General features: G+C 49.8%; 1 protein-coding gene across 3 annotated transcripts in view; it reads left to right on the top strand.

Annotated features, from left to right (window-relative positions):
• The window catches only part of Tcof1 (treacle ribosome biogenesis factor 1), a 34,977-nt gene that overhangs the window by 1,647 nt on the left and 15,996 nt on the right, over positions 1–17,334 (top strand). For all 3 annotated transcript variants that reach the window (XM_028774250.1, XM_028774248.1, XM_028774249.1), the window contains exons 2-13: positions 1,096–1,151; positions 4,179–4,321; positions 7,635–7,696; positions 8,605–8,791; positions 9,761–9,834; positions 12,191–12,403; positions 14,426–14,638; positions 14,827–15,036; positions 15,127–15,324; positions 15,447–15,605; positions 15,776–15,997; positions 16,091–16,267. In XM_028774250.1, coding sequence (XP_028630083.1) covers positions 1,096–1,151; positions 4,179–4,321; positions 7,635–7,696; positions 8,605–8,791; positions 9,761–9,834; positions 12,191–12,403; positions 14,426–14,638; positions 14,827–15,036; positions 15,127–15,324; positions 15,447–15,605; positions 15,776–15,997; positions 16,091–16,267 — 1,914 coding nt within the window. The remainder of the gene's footprint in view (positions 1–1,095; positions 1,152–4,178; positions 4,322–7,634; positions 7,697–8,604; positions 8,792–9,760; positions 9,835–12,190; positions 12,404–14,425; positions 14,639–14,826; positions 15,037–15,126; positions 15,325–15,446; positions 15,606–15,775; positions 15,998–16,090; positions 16,268–17,334) is intronic.

Genomic DNA, 17,334 nt, shown 5'->3' on the forward strand with positions numbered 1-17,334 from the left:
TGTGACTTAGCATGTTGTGACGGGTGCTGGCCATAATAAGGCTAACAAGTGGGATTCAGAGTGTCAGCCTCCAGTTATGATAACTAAGGTGGTCAGAGAAGCTTTAATGGGGAAGATGACATTGGAGTAGAGACTAAGGAAATGAGGAGATAGGCTGTGTGGTTGGCAAGAGAGAGAGAACCTTTCAGTAGCAAGAATTGCAAAGCCCTATTAGGAACCAGAAGCCCGACTTACTTTATATGATGCTACGGTAGGGGCAGAATGGAACTGACTGGACTGTGCCCTTCAGACCTGACAGGGTTTCCCTATGTAGCCTTGGCTCTCCTGGAACTCATTCTATAGCCCAGGCTGTCCTTGAACTCAGAGATGTGCCTGCCTCTGCCTCCTGGAGTATAAGAGATACTCTCCATTTCCCTCTTACATTTATTAAGGATCCTGAAGTTTGCAGAGCTAGTTGAGCTGAGATGTCATGAATAGGTGCTCTCCCTGACTCCAGGCCAGTCTGTTATAGGTGCTAGCATGTTCTTTCCTTTGCATGTGGCTCTTTGGAGTCCATTGGAGCTATTTGGTCTTAATGTTCATGCAGAGTGTATCCTCAGCTTAGACTTGGATTCTACCTGATTCCCTCTGTTTTAACTCCGACCCTAGCATCCTTTGGGCTCAGTCTCTTTCCAGACATCCAGTGGGTTCCATTATGTCATGTGGAAGCTTTCAGGGGTTGGGCTAGCTTGTGTTTTTTTTTTTTTTGGGGGGGGGGATTGATTTGCCAGGAAGCTCTGTCGTACGGCTTCCATCCCTGTACTGTAGTAGGGATTCTGGGTAATGCTAGTTTGGGCTGTTGAGTGCCTGCCTCTCAGAGGAGCCTCTTACGGATGTATCATATCGAAAGGTTTGTAGCTGGAACTGTTTGCCCTTCTTGACTCTGGACGGTTGTGAGTGGTGCTGGTAAAGCCGAGTGGACCTGTAAGAGCAAACAGCCTTTTCCAAAGCACTTGTTACAGGCCCTGATGTCAGGGAGAATCAGGCCCAGGGAGGATGCCTGTTGCGCTGAATATTTTTTTGAAGCGCGTGCTCTCTCTATATATTTCTCTACAGAAGAGTTTCCTGACTCAGCCTGTCACCCTTCTGGACATCTATACACACTGGCAACAGTAAGTCTGGTGGAATGGAAGGGATGGAACAGGGATACCCTAATGAGTCATCTTTGCATTAAGCTAGTATGTGAATGTGTTCTAATAGCCCACTGTGGGCATACTTGTCACCTTCATTAGGACGGTGACATCCCATGTATGAGTGTTTCTTTCTCCCCTCCCGTGTGTGTTTTGTTTTGGAGACAGGATCTCACTATATAGATCAGGCTGACCTTGAACTCACTGAGATCCTGTTGCTGCTGCTTGAGTGCTAGGACAAAAGGAGTGTGTCACAACGCCCTATGAGAGCTGGATCTCCTAAACCAAAAAGCTCACACCTTTAATCCCAGCACTCTGGGAGATAGAGCTAGGCAGATGTATGAGTTCAAGCCCAGCCTGGTCTATAGAGTGAGTTCCAGAATAGCCAAGGCTATACAGAAAAACGCTGGAGGGAGGGAGGGAGGGAGGGAGGGAGGGAAGGAGGGAAGAGAGAGAGAGAGAGGAAAAGAAATGGCACAACTGGGTTTGTTTGTTTGTTTGTTTGTTTGTTTTGGTTTTGGTTTTTGGTTTTTCGAGACAGGCTTTCTCTGTGTAGCCCTGGGTGTCCTGGAACTCACTCTGTAGACCAGGCTGGCCTTGAACTCAGAAATCCACCTGCGTCTGCCTCCCAAGTGCTGGGATTAAAGGCATGCATCACCACTGCCCAGCTTTATTTTTTATTATCGTTTAGTTTTGTCTTCAAGACAGAGTCTCTGGGTAGCCCTGGCTGTCCTGGAACTCCCTTTGTAGACTGGGAACTCAAAGATCCACCAGCCTCTGCCTCTCCGGAGTCCTGGGACTAAAGGCGTGAGCCATCTGACATTCTAATGAATGAGGCAGGCACAGGTCAAAGGAGATGCTAGTGGTAGTAAGAGATAGTGCAGGCAGGAGCCTGGCCCCCTGACCTGAGCACTCATCATCTGTGCTGAAAAGTGAGGCTGCTAGTGAGAGTTTCGCTGTGGCATCAGGGGATGCCAGGCTCTGGGGGAGAGCTCAGGGCAGTGAAGACCTTGCCCATCCTCCCCTCCATACTTGATAGCCCTCTGCTGCTTGGCAAGCTCAGAGCACAGAGTGCTTCCTTGCCCAGGTGTGTGAGTGGTACTTACTGTACTTCCTTCCCCCAGCAAACCGTTTGAGCTGTGCCACGCACTGTTTCCTGCCTCTGTCCCCTCTGTGGGTGAGGGGTACAGAGTGGACCAAAGATCTCACCCACCAAGCCAGTCTAGAGCAGCGATTACCTATCAAGTCACACCCAGAAACTAGCTTCATGACGTTGAACAACTTTTGTCACCTCCTAGAATAACATCACCTGGCCGGGCAGTGGTGCCGTACACACCTTTAATCCCAGCACTTGGGAGGCAGAGGCAGGTGGATTTCTGAGTTCGAGGCCAGCCTAGTCTACAGAGTGAGTTCCAGGACAGCCAGGACTACACAGAGAAACCCTGTCTCGAAAAACCAAAAAAAAAAAAAAAAAAAAGAATAACATCATCTGTAAAGTGAACATTAGCATCTTGTTGCATTGTGAAATTCAAACACGGTGATCTATTTAATACAGTCCTAAAACTGGCCAGTGAAATCTGTCCTGGTACTATCCTCAGATACCATTCTTGATGTACCAGAAAACAAGCAAGACAGGAAAATCCCTGTTCTTGTGAAATTCACATCTTGTTGGGAGGACAGGGTGGAAAAAACTGATACATATAATAAAGCCACTTCTAACAGCTTCCTGACAAGTGGTCTTCCTAGGAAGAAGGGACCTGGGCAACACATCCCAAACTGTTGACAGCAGTGTCAAACCCAGCTAGGAAGAATGGGGCTTAATGACTTCCTACAGGTGCGTGGGCAGGGTCAAGGTTCAAAGGACTAAGCTGTCTGAAGACTTGCACTTCAGACACACGCACGCACATGTGCATTTTTCCCACTCTGCTTCCTCCCAGACTCCAGGCCAGTTCAATAGTGGGATGCTGTCATGAGCTGCTGTTCTCCTGTCCGGGGGCTTGTTTGTATAGTAGACTCATCCAGAAGTCAACCAGTGAAGATAGAGAAAGAAATGAAACTGAATGGCAGGGCAGAGTGCTGTGGGGGAGGGGTGTCAGCAAAGATGCTTTGTTCCAAACTCAGAGTTCAAAAAAGGAAGAGCAAGGACCCCAGCTGTTTTAGCTAGGGTTTCTATTGCTGTGACAACGTACCATGACAAGAGAGTAGCTTGGAGAAGAAAGGATTTATGTGGCTTATACTTCCATATTGCTGTTCATTATTGAATGAAGTAAGGGCAGGATCCTGGATTCAGGAGTCAATGCAGAGGCCATAGGGGATGCTGCTCACTGGCTTGTTCAGCCTGCTTTCATAACAGAACCCAGGGCTACCAGCCCAGGGATGGCACCCTACAGGGGGCTTGGCCCTCCCCCATTAATCACTAATTAAGAAAATCTTAATTAGTTTAAACAGCTGGAGATATATATATATTTTTTTTTTTTTGGCTTTTTTCGAGACAGAGTTTCTCTGTGTAGCCCTGGCTGTCCTGGATCTCTGTAGACCAGGCTGGCCTCGAACTCAGAGATCCGTCTGCCTCTGCCTCCCAAGTTCTGGGATTAAAGGCGTGCGCCACCACTGCCTGGCAAACAGCTGGATCTTATGGGAGCATTTTCTCATCTGAGGCTCCTTCCTCTTTGATGACTCTAGCTTGTATCAAGTTAACACACAAAACCAGGCAATACCCCAGCTCAATAGAAGGACACAGTTCTAGGGTCAGGAGAATCTATGGTTCTGTGCAGCCTCTGGGCTGTGGTCAGTCACCTGATGGTTGTTAGCTGCTGCTGTTCTGTAACTTCATTGGCTGCTTGTGACTCTGAGAATAGTTAAGATACATTAGGAAGTAGGTGAAGAACAGATAATTTGTACACTGTGTTGGCGTTCAACACTGTTCAAACTCTGTGCCCATATCCTTTGAAAACTGAATAGGTATCTTCCCAAATCTCATCAATTTGTCCCATCTCCTCTGTCCTGCAGGACCTCAGAGCTCGGCCAGAAGCAGAAGGTAGAGGAAGATGAGACACTGCAAGCTAAGAAGTCTCGAGTGTCAGACCCCGTTAGCAGCTCAGAGAGCTCGGAAGAGGAGGAAGAGGAGACAGAAACTGAAACTCCCAAAGCCAGTAAGAACCTTCCATGCCGGGTGCTGTTTAGGGTTGGGCCCTGCCTTGGCAGTTGTGGGGTTCTAGTCTGCTCTACAGCAGTGTGTGCCTCTGATCATTCTTTAGTATAAAACCAAAGAAGGTGGGGCTTCTCAGAGGGAGGTTGAGGAGTACCAGGGAGGCCTTCCTTTGTGGCAGGCATTGTGACCCCAAACTCTGAGGGTCTGAGGGTGAATCCTAAGATCCCAGAAGACTGGGTGTAGTGGTACACACCTTTAATATCAGTACAGAGACAAGTGAATCTGAGAATTTGAGGCCAGCATGGTCTACATAGTAAGTTCTAGGCCAGCAAGGGCTACACAGTGAGACCCTGTCTCCCCTCCCCACGTTTCTTCCCCAACACAGAATGGCCCACACAGTCGTTCAGTTCGCTTCACAAGGGCTGTTTCCACAGCTCCTGGATGCCATCACTGCTGGAGATGGGGGCAGACCACGTTTGCAAAAGTGTTGAGTCCGTTTCAGAAGGTTGACGGTTCTGACGTCTGAGTGGCCATGGGGCTGCTTCCAAAGTTGCTGGTTGTTTTAGTTACTGTTCTATTGCTATGAAGAAACACCATGCGCAAGGAAACTTACATAAAAGGAAGCATTTAATTAAAGGGCTTGCTTACAGTTTCACAGGAGTTCCCCCATGGTCATCATGGCAGCAGTCAGGCAGGCATGGCACTATAGTCGTACCTGTGAGCTTATATCCCAATCTGCAGGCAGTGAGCAAAGAGCTGGAGACTGGGCTTGGTGTGGGCTTTTGAGACCTCAAAGAGCAACCCAGTAACACACCTCTGTTAAGGTCACACTTCCTTGTCCTTTCTAAACAGTCCACCAACTGGGAACCAAGCATTCAGATATATTCTCATTCAAACCACCATGCTGGTCTTGCCCTTATTTTGGCGGCATGTGGCAGGTCTGATAGCAGGGTGGCCTCCTGTGGGCTCTTTGGCCTTTCTCTCCGGGCAGAAGCAGCTATAATGTAACACCCAGCAACTGGCTGTGTCTCTTAGACATCATATTGCTTATACAGAAGACAGTGACTTGATTTTTAAGCAGGTATTCTGATTATAAAAGAAGTACAGGATTCCTTATAAAAATGTTCATTACAGAACATTTGAAAGTTGTTTTAAGAAAAGGCAGAGGAGAGCTCGCTCACCCACGTTCTCGCCACCTGTACTTCCACGATCTTGTCTTTCATATATTACTCCTGTGTATTCTGTCAGAAGTTTGACAGAATATCAGATGTATATTTTATATCTTAATCTTAAGTTATAAATGCAAGGCAGGTTCAGTTTATATACAGAGCATAGGGAAGGAAAATGTAAGAGTCCCTGTTGCTACCCATCACTTCCTACCCACGTATGTTGGTGGGCAGCCCATAAATCTGCCCTGTTGTGTCCAGTCAAACGGGCGTCCAGCTATGTGCATGTGGACAGACCCACAGCGTGCTTCAAACGGAAATGGCAAATGCTTGTACTGACTAGGTATTTGACAGTAATCAGTTTTTTAAAAATCCCTTCTCTGTGCCAGTTTCATACACATAGACAGTATGTGTTGATCATACCTGCACCGAGCTCCCCCAGTATGTCCTCTCACCTTAATATCCTCTTTTTGTTTCTCAAGTTTGTTTTTTATTTCGGCAGCCAACCTGCTGAATCCAGTCAGTGCTGCCCGCCAGGGTGTTGACTCATCCTGTGTAGGTCACCATAGCCACTTCATAGTCCTGAGTATGGCCTTGTCATGACCATAGACAGCGTTCCACCGGCTCTTGGATTAATACCTGCTCTTCTGTAATGCTCCCTGAGCCTGGTAGGCTTGGTTTGTGCCCCATTTAGGGCTGAGAGCTCAGTTGTCACTTACTCTCAATTTTGAAAAGTTAGGAGTCTCTGCATTGCTACTGCAGAAAGGTGAGAGCGGGAGGGGTTGAGTTTGAAATGTTCTCATGGCAAAATGACAGTAATAAGTCCCAATCCCATATGCCCCCACTCCCACCTGCAGCCTGTGATCGCTAATAGTCAGTTTTTAAAGCTGTGTGATAGACTGACTTATAATCCACCTTGTTTTTAAAAGAAGTATTTATTTATTTTATGTATATGAGAAGAACACTGTAGCTGTCTTCAGACACAACAGAAAAGGGCGTCGGATCCCGTTACAGATGGTTGTGAGCCACCAGGTGGTTGCTGGGAATTGAACTCAGGACCTCTGGAAGGGCAGTCAGTGCTCTTAACCGCTGAGCCATCTCTCCAGCCTTATAATTGACTTTTTACATTTTGGGTTTTTTGTTGTTTTCCCCTAGTTACTCTTGAGACAAAGTCTTGATGTGTAACCCAGACTGACCTCCAACTCAGGAACGCCCTGCCTCAGCTTTCTGGGTGCTAGCATTATAGGCATGTGCCACCATGTCTGGCTTAATTTAAGAGTCCTCTTTTGCCAGGCAGTGGTGGTGCACGCCTTTAATCCCAGCACTTGGGAGGCAGAGGCAGGCGGATTTCTGAGTTCAAGGCCAGCCTGGTCTACAGAGTGAGTTCCAGGACAGCCAGAGCCACACAAAGAACCTTGTCTCAAAAAGAGTCCTCTTTGAAGTATTTATGGGTAACATGACAGGATGTCAAGCATTTTCTTCAGAATCATGTGTGATGAGGATGGGAAAATGAGACAGTGGGTGAACTAAGGTTGGCCACGGGTTGATATGAAGTTATGATAATGAAGCTGTGTATCATTCATACATCCACACACACACAAACACACACAGGAAATGAATTCAATCCTGCAGTTTGTTTTAATACCTGTCCCTTTAATAATAACTTTTTTCCCTGAATACCTGAGATCCAAAGTACCATTTCTTAAAACCGTTGATAGTCTGAATCTCAGTGTCTCCTACTAGTCCCAGGCTCTTGGGTCAGCACTGTTGACTTCCACCATGTAGCTTCCTCTGTGGTCTAGGGCTGGCCACCTAACCACTGCCCTGCCTGCTAGTGACCATCAGGACTGGTGGTTGGACCCAACGTAAAGAGTAGTCCCCAGAGTGGGTAGTAGGATTGTAAGCCTGTCTCTCTGGGAGCCTCCAGATCTCATGCCACGGAGCAGCTGGGAGTCCCTCAGGGATGCAGGCATGGTAAACATGCTTAGGCAGCATAGAGTTCTTTCTCATGGTGCGTCTGGGCTAGACCTCAGATCCTCGTGCTAGCACCAAGCAGTCAGTACCAGTAGGACCATTACATGGCATAAACTCTGCCCATTGTCATAGATGAGAAGAGCCCACCTTGCTCACAGCGTTTGTGTCTTGCAGCCCCAAGACCAACTCCTGTCAATTCCGCAGCCGCAGCTTTGCCATCAAACGTGAAAGAAAAGGTGAGTTATTGCCGAGTCATTTATTACCTGTGGGAGCCATGTCCAGCGCAGCATAGCCTGCCACGTCAGGATAGGGTCGTAAGTTTCAGCTTAGGTCTCCAGGTGTCATCGTCTTCATCTAGCTGGGCCTCGAGTGCCTTTTCTGTAAATCAGAAGTGATGCCTCAGGCCATGTGGTACTTGGGCCCATGGCTTCCTCTCTTGTCCCTGCACCCACCCATTCAATGAGACGCTCCTCTGTAGACCCTGGTGTGCTGCAAGTCACTCATAGGCAGTCAGTGCCATCATAAGGAAGACTTCTGTGTTTGCACTCCACACATTTTCTACATCAGGAAGTACTTTAAAAATGTCATTTGCCGGCCGGGCCGTGGTGGCACACGCCTTTAATCCCAGCACTTGGGAGGCAGAGGCAGGTGGATTTCTGAGTTCGAGGCCAGCCTGGTCTACAGAGTGAGTTCCAGGACAGCCAGGGCTACACAGAGAAACCCTGTCTCGAAAAACCAAAAAAAAAAAAAAGAAAAACCAAAAAAAAAAAAAAAACAAAGAAAAAAAGTCATTTGCCAGTAATCCATAAACACTGGTGCAGACACATAAATAAATGATGTGTCACCCGAACCAGGAGGTAGCTATCATATATAAGAGTAATGATGAAATAATGATAGTATCACAGTGAACTATAGCTTAATACAAAGTAGGAACTACCGTGACCCAGGAGCGGTAGTGCTCTCGTAATGCCTGTGTGACGGGCACCTTCGTCTCCCTGTAGAGATGAGATGACAAACCAACTGACTGTTAAAGGCTGGAGCTGACTGCCCTTAGGCTACGGGGGAGACACAGAGCTGGGAAGTGGCCTTGTAGGACCCACATGTCCTGTCATGACAGAGTGCTCATCCCTCCCATACTCTGTAGGCAAAGACCAAGACAACCAACAAGACGGTGAACTCTGTGCTGCGCCCTGCATCCAGAAAGACAGTGGTCCACCTGCTCTCTGGGAAGTCGCCCAAGAAGTCAGCAGAGCCCTTGGCAAACACTGTCTTGGCCTCAGAAACTGAGGAGGAGGGCAGTGCCCAAGTCCTTGGATCTACTACCAAACTTGGTGAGATACCCCAGAGCCCGGGACCAGGGGGCAAGACTAAGCACTGTGGTGCTATGCTTACTCTGAGACAGTCTGAATGTGGGTTTGTATCTGTGACAGCCAGAGTCTTAAAACAGCAGTTTCCCCCTTTTCTGACCTCTTAGATCAGCTGTCCATACAATATATGAGCTCTTTGTTCTGTTTTTACTGATCTTAAATATACTTCTTTTTTTGTTTTGTTTTGGTTTGGTTTGGTTTGGTTTTGGTTTTTTGGTTTTTTTCGAGACAGAGAGACAGGGTTTCTCTGTGTAGCCCTGGCTGTCCTGGAACTCACTCTGTAGACCAGGCTGGCCTCAAACTCAGAAATCCGCCTGCCTCTCCCTCCCAAGTTCTGGGATTAAAGGTGTGCGCCACCACCGCCTGGCTTAAATGTACTTTTATGTGAATTGGGGTTTTTGCCTATATGTACGTCTGTGTGAGATATCAAATCTTGGAGTTATAGACAGTTGTGAGCTACCATGTAGGTGCTGGGAATTGAACCCAGGTCCTCAGGAAGAGGTCAGTGCTCTTAACCGCTCAGCCATCTCTCCAGCCTTCTATATATGGGCTTTTTAGAGTGTGGCATTTCCTGGCTTCTCTCTCTGGTGGGTTACAGGGACTACTGTGGTCACTTGGAAACTAAATGAAAAGGCATGGGTCTTATGCAAAATAGTTCTTTGACAAGCCTCTCCCCTGTTCCCCAACTCGATACCAAATAGTGACTTGATTAACCATCAGGTGCTTCTAGCCTTTCCAAGACCTCAGAGAAGTCTACAAAATTGGGTAGTGAGGGTCCCCACTCCAGCTAAGGGACTTTGGGTCAGGGCAGATACCTGACCCTGTATGGGTGAGAAGGGAGTGCTCCCTAGGTTTGACTAACAACTAGCATGGAGGCTCTGGGAAGGGAAGGGAATATGGGAAGGGTCTTCAGTCCCCTGTGTCCACCCTCAGGAACGGTGTCAACGGGCCAAGCCAGCAGTTCCAGTGAAGATACCTCCACCTCAAGTGATGAGACAGATGTAGAGGTAATTGCCACCCATCCCCAGGCATCCCGGGAGAACTTCTGACTCTCCCGGAATGCTAGTGTTCAGATCCCAGTGGCCAGTCATCAATCAGCCCAGCAGTTGTGTCGACAGCCAGAAGGTTACAGACAAGGCTAGGCAGTTGGGGAATGAGGACCACAGTACTGCTCTGGATATGCTGGGCATTGGGGTCCAATGCTGGGAGAGGAAGACACATGAGCAGAGACCCTGAATAGTAGGAGTAACTGTGACGTGTGGTCAGGGGTAAGGCTGCCTAGAGGATTCTGAGCCTAATGTTGAAGTGGGTTTGGGGCTGGAATTGAATGGGACCCGTGGTCTGCAGCCTTATCTCTTTGAACTCTGAGTACTTAACACCAGATCCTGAGAATACAGAGTCAGCCAGGTAGGCAGCATGCCTGCCTTCAAGGGGATCATTAGATGTTTAACTGCAGTGGGGAAGGAAAACAGAAAGCAGCAGGGGTCAGCCTGACACCTGGTGAGCCGGTGTGGGAGAAGTCCCTGCACCCTGACACCTGGTGAGCCGGTGTGGGAGAAGTCCCCGCACCAGCAGTGGGACAGACAGAGGAAGCTTGTGTTTCTAGAGCATGTGAATCTGCAGTTTCTTGCATGAGGTACAAGATAAGGTTAGTCTTCTCGGGGCCTCCATCTTGTCTGAACTGGCAAGTCAGTGTAGGTGTTAGGGGTTATTCTGGGGTCATCGAGGGGTCATCACAGGGTTTTAAGCACTGAAATGAAGTGGCCTGGCTTGCATTTCAAAAAGATTGCTGCCATGGCCTGGACTGGAGGAAGAGTTAGAGTAAAATTAGTGAGACCCACCAGCAGACTGTCAGGTGACAGCGACAAGGTGCCAGTGGTGGGAACCAGTGTGTCCCATATGTATGACAGAAATTATTTAGTATAATAGGCAACCTGTACCCCAATACAAAGCCACAAGCTTATTAAAAAAAAAAAAGAGGGTGTTTATATTCCAGATGTTGGAAATTGGGCATAAACTTTGTAAATTATAATGTATGACAATTTCAAAAGGTTGGACAATTTAGAGAGGGGGCCAGCAGGAGCCAGGGATAGACTATGCCTACAGTGCTGCCCCACCAAACCCAGTGGCCCTGTGTAGCCCGAGCCATCCCTTCTGTTCAGGATTTGGCCACAGCTGTTCCTCGCCTTCCCTCTCACTGTGGGCCCTGAGTATAATAAGGCCTGAGGGATTCCTCTGGATCCCTTTACTCCAGGTTTTGTTCCTGCAGATCCAGCACCTAAGTAAGTATACGGCACTGGCAACTGGAAACCTGTGTGGAGCTCCGGCAGCAGGGGGATGTTTAATAAGAGGGTGGTGCCATAGGCTCGTGTGGGCCATGAGATGCAGCAGTTACAAACAGGTGCTGACTGGCTTGGTGGCTACCTCAGGTCTCTCAGGATTTTGGAACACTAAGGAAGTCCCCAGAAGAAGTTCAAGCCGGTGCAGATGCAACATCCTCTCCCTGGACAGTACCTCAGTCAGATGCTTTTTAGGTTGAGTGGCCCCTCAGGATGGACCCTCTAGTGGAGATGTCAGTGAGTAGGCAGGCATGGTAGCTGAGTTCTGCCCCAAAGGTAGCTAGAGGTCCTTATAAGCCTTTGTGCTGCCCTTAAATGATGTGTGCCTTTTCAGGAAAAGGGTGTAAGATTCTGTCTGCCTCTGGAAGATGGAAAGGAATATGCTTTTAAGAAGGGGCTCGTGTTACTTTTGTCTTGCTAAGAACGGCCCCCATAGGCTCATATATCTGAATGCTTGGTCCCAGGGAATGGAAGGATTACAAGAATTAGGAGATGTGGCCTCATTGGAGAAATCATGTCACCACTGGGGATGGGCTTTGAGGTCTCAAAAGTTCCCAAAGTCCTTGTCAGACCCAGTCTCTGTCTACCTGTGGATCAGGACGCAGCTCCCAGCTGCTTCTCTAGTACCGTGTCTTTCTCTTAAATGACCACCTTGGCCACGGTGTCTCTTCACAGCAATAGAGCAATGACTAAGACTCCGAAACAAGTTTTTAAAAAAGGAGTTTAACTAAACTTACGGTTTCCAAAGGTTAGAGTTTGTGATGGTAGAGCAATGGCACAGGAGTGGGGACAGCTTGGAGCTCAAACCCAAACAGTAGGCAGAGAGAAAAACATGGGGCCTAGGTCTTGAAACCTCCAGGCCTACCCCAGTGACACGCCTCCTCCAGCTGGGCAGACACTTCTCCCAGTTGGGAGCCAAGCATTCAAACAGGAGCCTGTGGGGCTATTCCCATTCAAATTGGCACAGAGCTTGACTGCAGAGGGGAAAGGGTCTTCATTTGCTGCTTCTGGTTCCTGCTTCTAGGTGAAATCCTCAGCAAAACCACTCCAGGCCAAAGCTTTAGCCGCCCCTGCCAAGGCTCCCCCAGCAAGAACAGCCCCAGGCCCTACCAAGTTAGGGAATGTGACGCCCACACCGACTACACCTGCAAGGGCTGCAGCGGAGGCAGAAGAGTCTGAGAGCAGTGAGGAGGACTCAGAGAGTGAGGATGAGGCCCCTGTTGCTCTGCCCAGCCAGGTGAGCCCAGGAACAGCTACTGGTGGCTCACCGCCTGTGCGCCCCACCCCCCCATGCTGACAAAGCCACTGTGTGATGGATGCTGAAGAACACCCGTTCTAGAGTTTATGGAGAGGGAGAAGAGCTGGGGCCAGGAGGCTTCTTTACCTATGGAAACGTCCTCTGGGCGTCAGAGTAGCTGATGCATTTGGGTGTCGGGGTGTCCTGCGCCTACTCTGGTGATTGTGTATGTGCCTTGGTTTCTATGTGTGGCCAGTGTACTGCTGTCAGGAAGAGACCTGAGGTTTCCTTCATTTTGAGTCAGTCTCCCTGTAGTCCAGGCTGGCCTCTCTAGCTCATGCTCTTCCTGCCTCGACGTCCCAAATTCGGGATTTACAGGCATGTCCTGTCATGCTGTCTTAAGTTTTCTGTTGCTTCGAAGAGACGAGACGTCATCACAAAGCAACTTAGAAAAGAGAGAATTTAAGTGGGTGCTTACAGTTCCATGGCCATCATGACTTAGAACGTGGCAGCAGTCAGGCATGGGCTGGGGCAGTAGCTAAAAGACTAAAACTGTCCCACCGGCAGAGAGAAAGCTAACTTCAAAGCCGGTAGTACACCTACCTTCTCCAACAAAGCCACGTCTTCTAATCCTTCATTCATCCATCAGTGAGAGGAGGAGGGGAGACACACTGAGTATTCAGGTATCACATGTGCCCCAGTGAGTCCTGAGAACATTCTTGGCTCTCTTTAGCTTTTCTAGCCAAACCAGACCCTGAGCAGGCAACCGCTAGAGAGAATCTCTTTTGTTCCCTCTTGGGGCCTGTCCCATGGAGTGTGATTCAGATAGCAATCTCATGGTCCTGCACACATGCCGGGATGAGCAGAAAGGACTAGAAAGCCTTTAGAGTTGGAACAGGAGGAAGAAGTGAAGGGGTCCATATCCAGGACGAGGGGCAGGGATGCATGGCAGTTTTTAAAGTGTTAAAGAAGAGTTGGTTGACAACATGACGTGGCCAAGGAAGGACCCCGAAGGAGATATGACTACAAACCTGAAGTTGAAGGGTGCAGAGGCATAGTTGGGTGCTGAAGCGAGTTACAGGGTGGGTAGACCCAGCCTACTTGGGGCTGCATTGTAGATGTTGGTTCATATCTGAATAGAGGAGCTAAATGCAGCTTGTGTACAATAACTGCCCCTCCACACAGAAGGTCTTAGAAGGTCCAAAGCCATTTATTTTCTAGAGAATTTAGGGCCGAGTGGACAGGTCTGTCATGAGAAGACAGGGCCTGTAGCCACCATACCAAACCCAGGAGGCAATGATAAGCCTTTGGCTGAGAGCAGTGAGGAGAGTGGATAAAGAGGAGGCCAGCGTGGGAACTGGATCTAGAACAGTGGCTCTCAACCTCCCTAGTGCTGTGAGCCTTAAATACAGCTCCTCATGTCGTGGTGACACCCCCCCCCACCATAAAATCATTTCATTGCTGCCTCGTAAGTGTAATTTTGCTACTGCTATGAATCAACATGTAAATATCTGGGTATCTGATGTGTGACCCCAAAGCGGGTCATGGCCCACAGGATGAGAACTGCTGCTGATCTAGGAGTCCTGTTGTTGTCTGCCACAAGAAGGCCCGGGAAGTTTGAGTTCTTTTCCATGTTCTGGCTGTTTCTTAACAACTTTGCATACCCCTTCTCTGCCCTGAGCTTTGCTGGCTATTTAATGAGCTGACCAGACTCCGAGGCCAGTGCCTGAACCCACAGAGCAGGCTTTTCAAGCGAAGGATTTAACCTTTAAACCTATGTGCTTCGGCTGTCCAGGGCCAGAATGAAGGCCTCTGTACTGGTGTCACTGGGTGCTGAGGAGGTCTGCAGTGCTCTGAAAGGGTGTGGAACTGGTCAGTGCCAAGGAACCAGAGGGCTGGGGTGGCCAGGGCACCAGTGAAGGTGACAGAGGAAATTGGTATCCCTAGAGCCTCTGGGCTTTTTCTTAATGACATCACCAGAGGACTGAAAAAGAAGAATGAACTATTCTTTCCCTTCACCAGGTAAAGGCTCCTAGAAAAGGTCTTCCTGTCAGAGCCGCCTCGGTGTCTGCCAAGGGGATCTCTGGGAAAGGGCCCATCTCAGCAACCCCAGGGAAGACTGGGCCCATAGCCATCCAGGCCAAGGCAGGAAGGCCAGAGAAGGATGTGGAAACCAGCAGCGAGGACGAGTCTGACAGTGAAGACGAGATGCCAGTCGCTGTGACCACTCCTCAGGTGAAGCCCAGGGAGGGAGCATCACAGCCTAAACCTGAAGGCCGCTAACCTGTCTCCTTAGTTGGTCCCAGCTTCTGTCCTTCTCCTCAGTTGGTCCCAGCCCCTGTCCCTTCTTATAAGTCTCCCTGCTCCTGTCAGGTCTCTGCACACATCTGCCTTCTGATTCACTCCTCAATTTCTCCCATCAGGCAAGGCCTTCCGGGAAGAGCCCTCAGGTCAGAGGTACCTCAGCCCCTGGCAAGGAATCATCCCAGAAAGGGGCTCCTGCAGTCACCCCTGGGAAGGCAGGACCTGTGGCAGCCCAGGCAGGGAAGCTGGAGGCCAGGAGCAGTGAAGAGTCAGAAAGCGACAGTGGGGAGACACCAGCGGCTGGGACTCTGACCATGAGTCCTGCCAAGGTGAGGCCAGGGATGCCTTGTGCTCTTCCTTGAAAGGCCTCATTCTTCAAAACCAAAGCATCTTCTGATCTTGCCCTTTGTCACTCACAGGTGAAACCTTTGGGGAAAAGCCCCCAGGTCAGACCTGTTTCCACTATAAGCCCGGGGTCATCGGGAAAAGGTGCCAACCTACCCTGCCCTGGGAAGGTGGGGTCAGCAGCTCTCAAGGTCCATATGGGAAAGGAAGACAAGGACTCAGAGAGCAGCAGTGAAGAGTCGGACAGTGACGGGGCTGTGAGCCCAGCCAAGGTAAGTCCTTACAAAAGTGTCTCAGCACAGGAGCCAACATGGCCCTACACCCCAGGTTTTATCATCTGGGTCTCTAGTTGCTGCCTGTCTCCTACCTGGGGCTCCCTCTGATCTCATTCTAGGCAAAGCCCCCTGGGAGAAAGGCCACCCCTACACTCCCTCAGAAGGCAGGGCCTGTGGCCACCCAGGTCAAGACTGACAGGGGCAAAGACCAGTCAGAGAGCAGCGAGGAGTCAACTGACAGCGAAGAGGAGGCAGCACCAGCAGCCTCTGCTGCTCAGGTGGGGACCAGGGAAGAAAGGCAGTCTGGCTGGCCTGACCCACCCCAGTCGAAAACCCCTCCTCTCAGAATTATATGGGTTCTAGTTAGTAGGGAGGCCAGGAGGTGCTGCATCTCAGAACGAATGAATCCATGAGTCTCCTCCAACCTTCATCTGCACTTTCTCCACAGGCCAGACCAGCTCTGGAAAAGCAGATGAAAGCTTCCCCTAGGAAAGGCACATCTGCATCTGCTACGGGAGCAAGCATCTCATCCCATTGTAAGACAGGAACGATGACCTCTTCAGCCAGCCTATCATCCGTAGCTCTGGCCAAGGACACCCAGAGGCCAGATGTGGACTCTTCTAGTGAGTGGGAGTCAGAAGGAGCTGCTCCCGCCACCCCCAGGGTACAGGTAAGGCCTGCATTTTCCCAGGTGGGCTCACTCCTAACCCCCATGGGGCTTTTCTGGGCCTTTAGAAATTGTTTCTTCCTCTTGTCATTCTAGGGGAAGTCTGGGGGGAAGGGCCTCCAAGGGAAAGCTGCCTTGGGACAAGGGACGGCCCCAGTGCACACTCAGAAGACAAGGCCTTCAGCTGCCCAGGTCAAAGCTATGGCTCAGGAAGACTCAGAGAGCAGCGAGGAGGAATCCAGCAGCGAGGAAGAGGATAAGACCCCAGCACAGGTGAGGCAGGGAGGAACCAGCCTGAACCAAGACTGAGGATGCATTCACCTGAGGCTGCTCTTGGCCCTGGGAGCACAGAATCCTGGGGCTCAGACTCAACTGGGTCTCAAGTTCCCATGCCCTCTGTTTCCCGAGCCCGAGCTCTAGGCTCCTTACACATCTGGGAGTGCCCCACACACTGCCCACTTTCACTATGGCTTTGGCCTTCAGGAAGGTGCCACTCAGAGCAAGGTGTGGTACAATACACACCATTACAGCAGGATAGGTGGAACTGGTCTAGGGTGTGCAGTGGAGCTAGCCAAGCATGGTACCTCAAGATATTTTAAGAGGAGTGTCACGTCGGTGAGGAACTGAAAGTCCTCTGGTAAGGTAGAGGATAGACTCTTTAGGCAAAGAAGCAGCCTATGCAGAAGCCAAGAAAGTTGGCTTGGGTAGCACCATGAGCAGGATTAAGTGGCAGAGGCCAGGAGCCAGGTTACCTGGGCTCAAGTCCAGCTCTATTCCTGGGGCCCTGGCTACACTCCTGTCAGAAACCCACCTTTGTGGCTATGGGGGGGCCTCCCCTGCCGGAAGCCCAGGGACCTGTCTTCCTGGCAGTGGGCTAGGCTGCTGGCAGCAGAGTTGAGAGGCACACCACCTGGCAGGATTGAGGAGCGGGGTGGGGGTGGGGTGAAAAGGAGCTTGTCACAGTCTGCACTGTGGGGACCTTCCTTAAGTCCTAACTGTCACGCACGTGAGAGGCACTGAGAGTTGGAGCTACTTTGAAACTGACTAGATGACAATATCTGAGTGAGTCAGGGCCTGAAATGCGGCTGGATGCCTTTCTCTGTTTCACACTAACCGAATTGCTCTCAGAGTCTATCAAGTATCTTCCTCTGGCTGAGGCCACAGCTTGGTGGTGTAGTGTTTGCCTACTATGCGTAAGGCCCTGGGTTCCATCTCTGGCACGGCATTTGCTCTGGAATGGTTTCTCCTCTGTCACTGATCCCTGTAGATTTGTACCATGGCTGACAGGCATTTTGGGTGTCCTGGGGGGATGAGATTAAGCAGTGTTTCTATCTTGTTCT

This window comes from Grammomys surdaster, unplaced genomic scaffold, assembly GCF_004785775.1.
Source record: "Grammomys surdaster isolate TR1022 unplaced genomic scaffold, NIH_TR_1.0 239, whole genome shotgun sequence".
Taxonomy (NCBI): Eukaryota; Metazoa; Chordata; class Mammalia; order Rodentia; family Muridae; genus Grammomys; species Grammomys surdaster.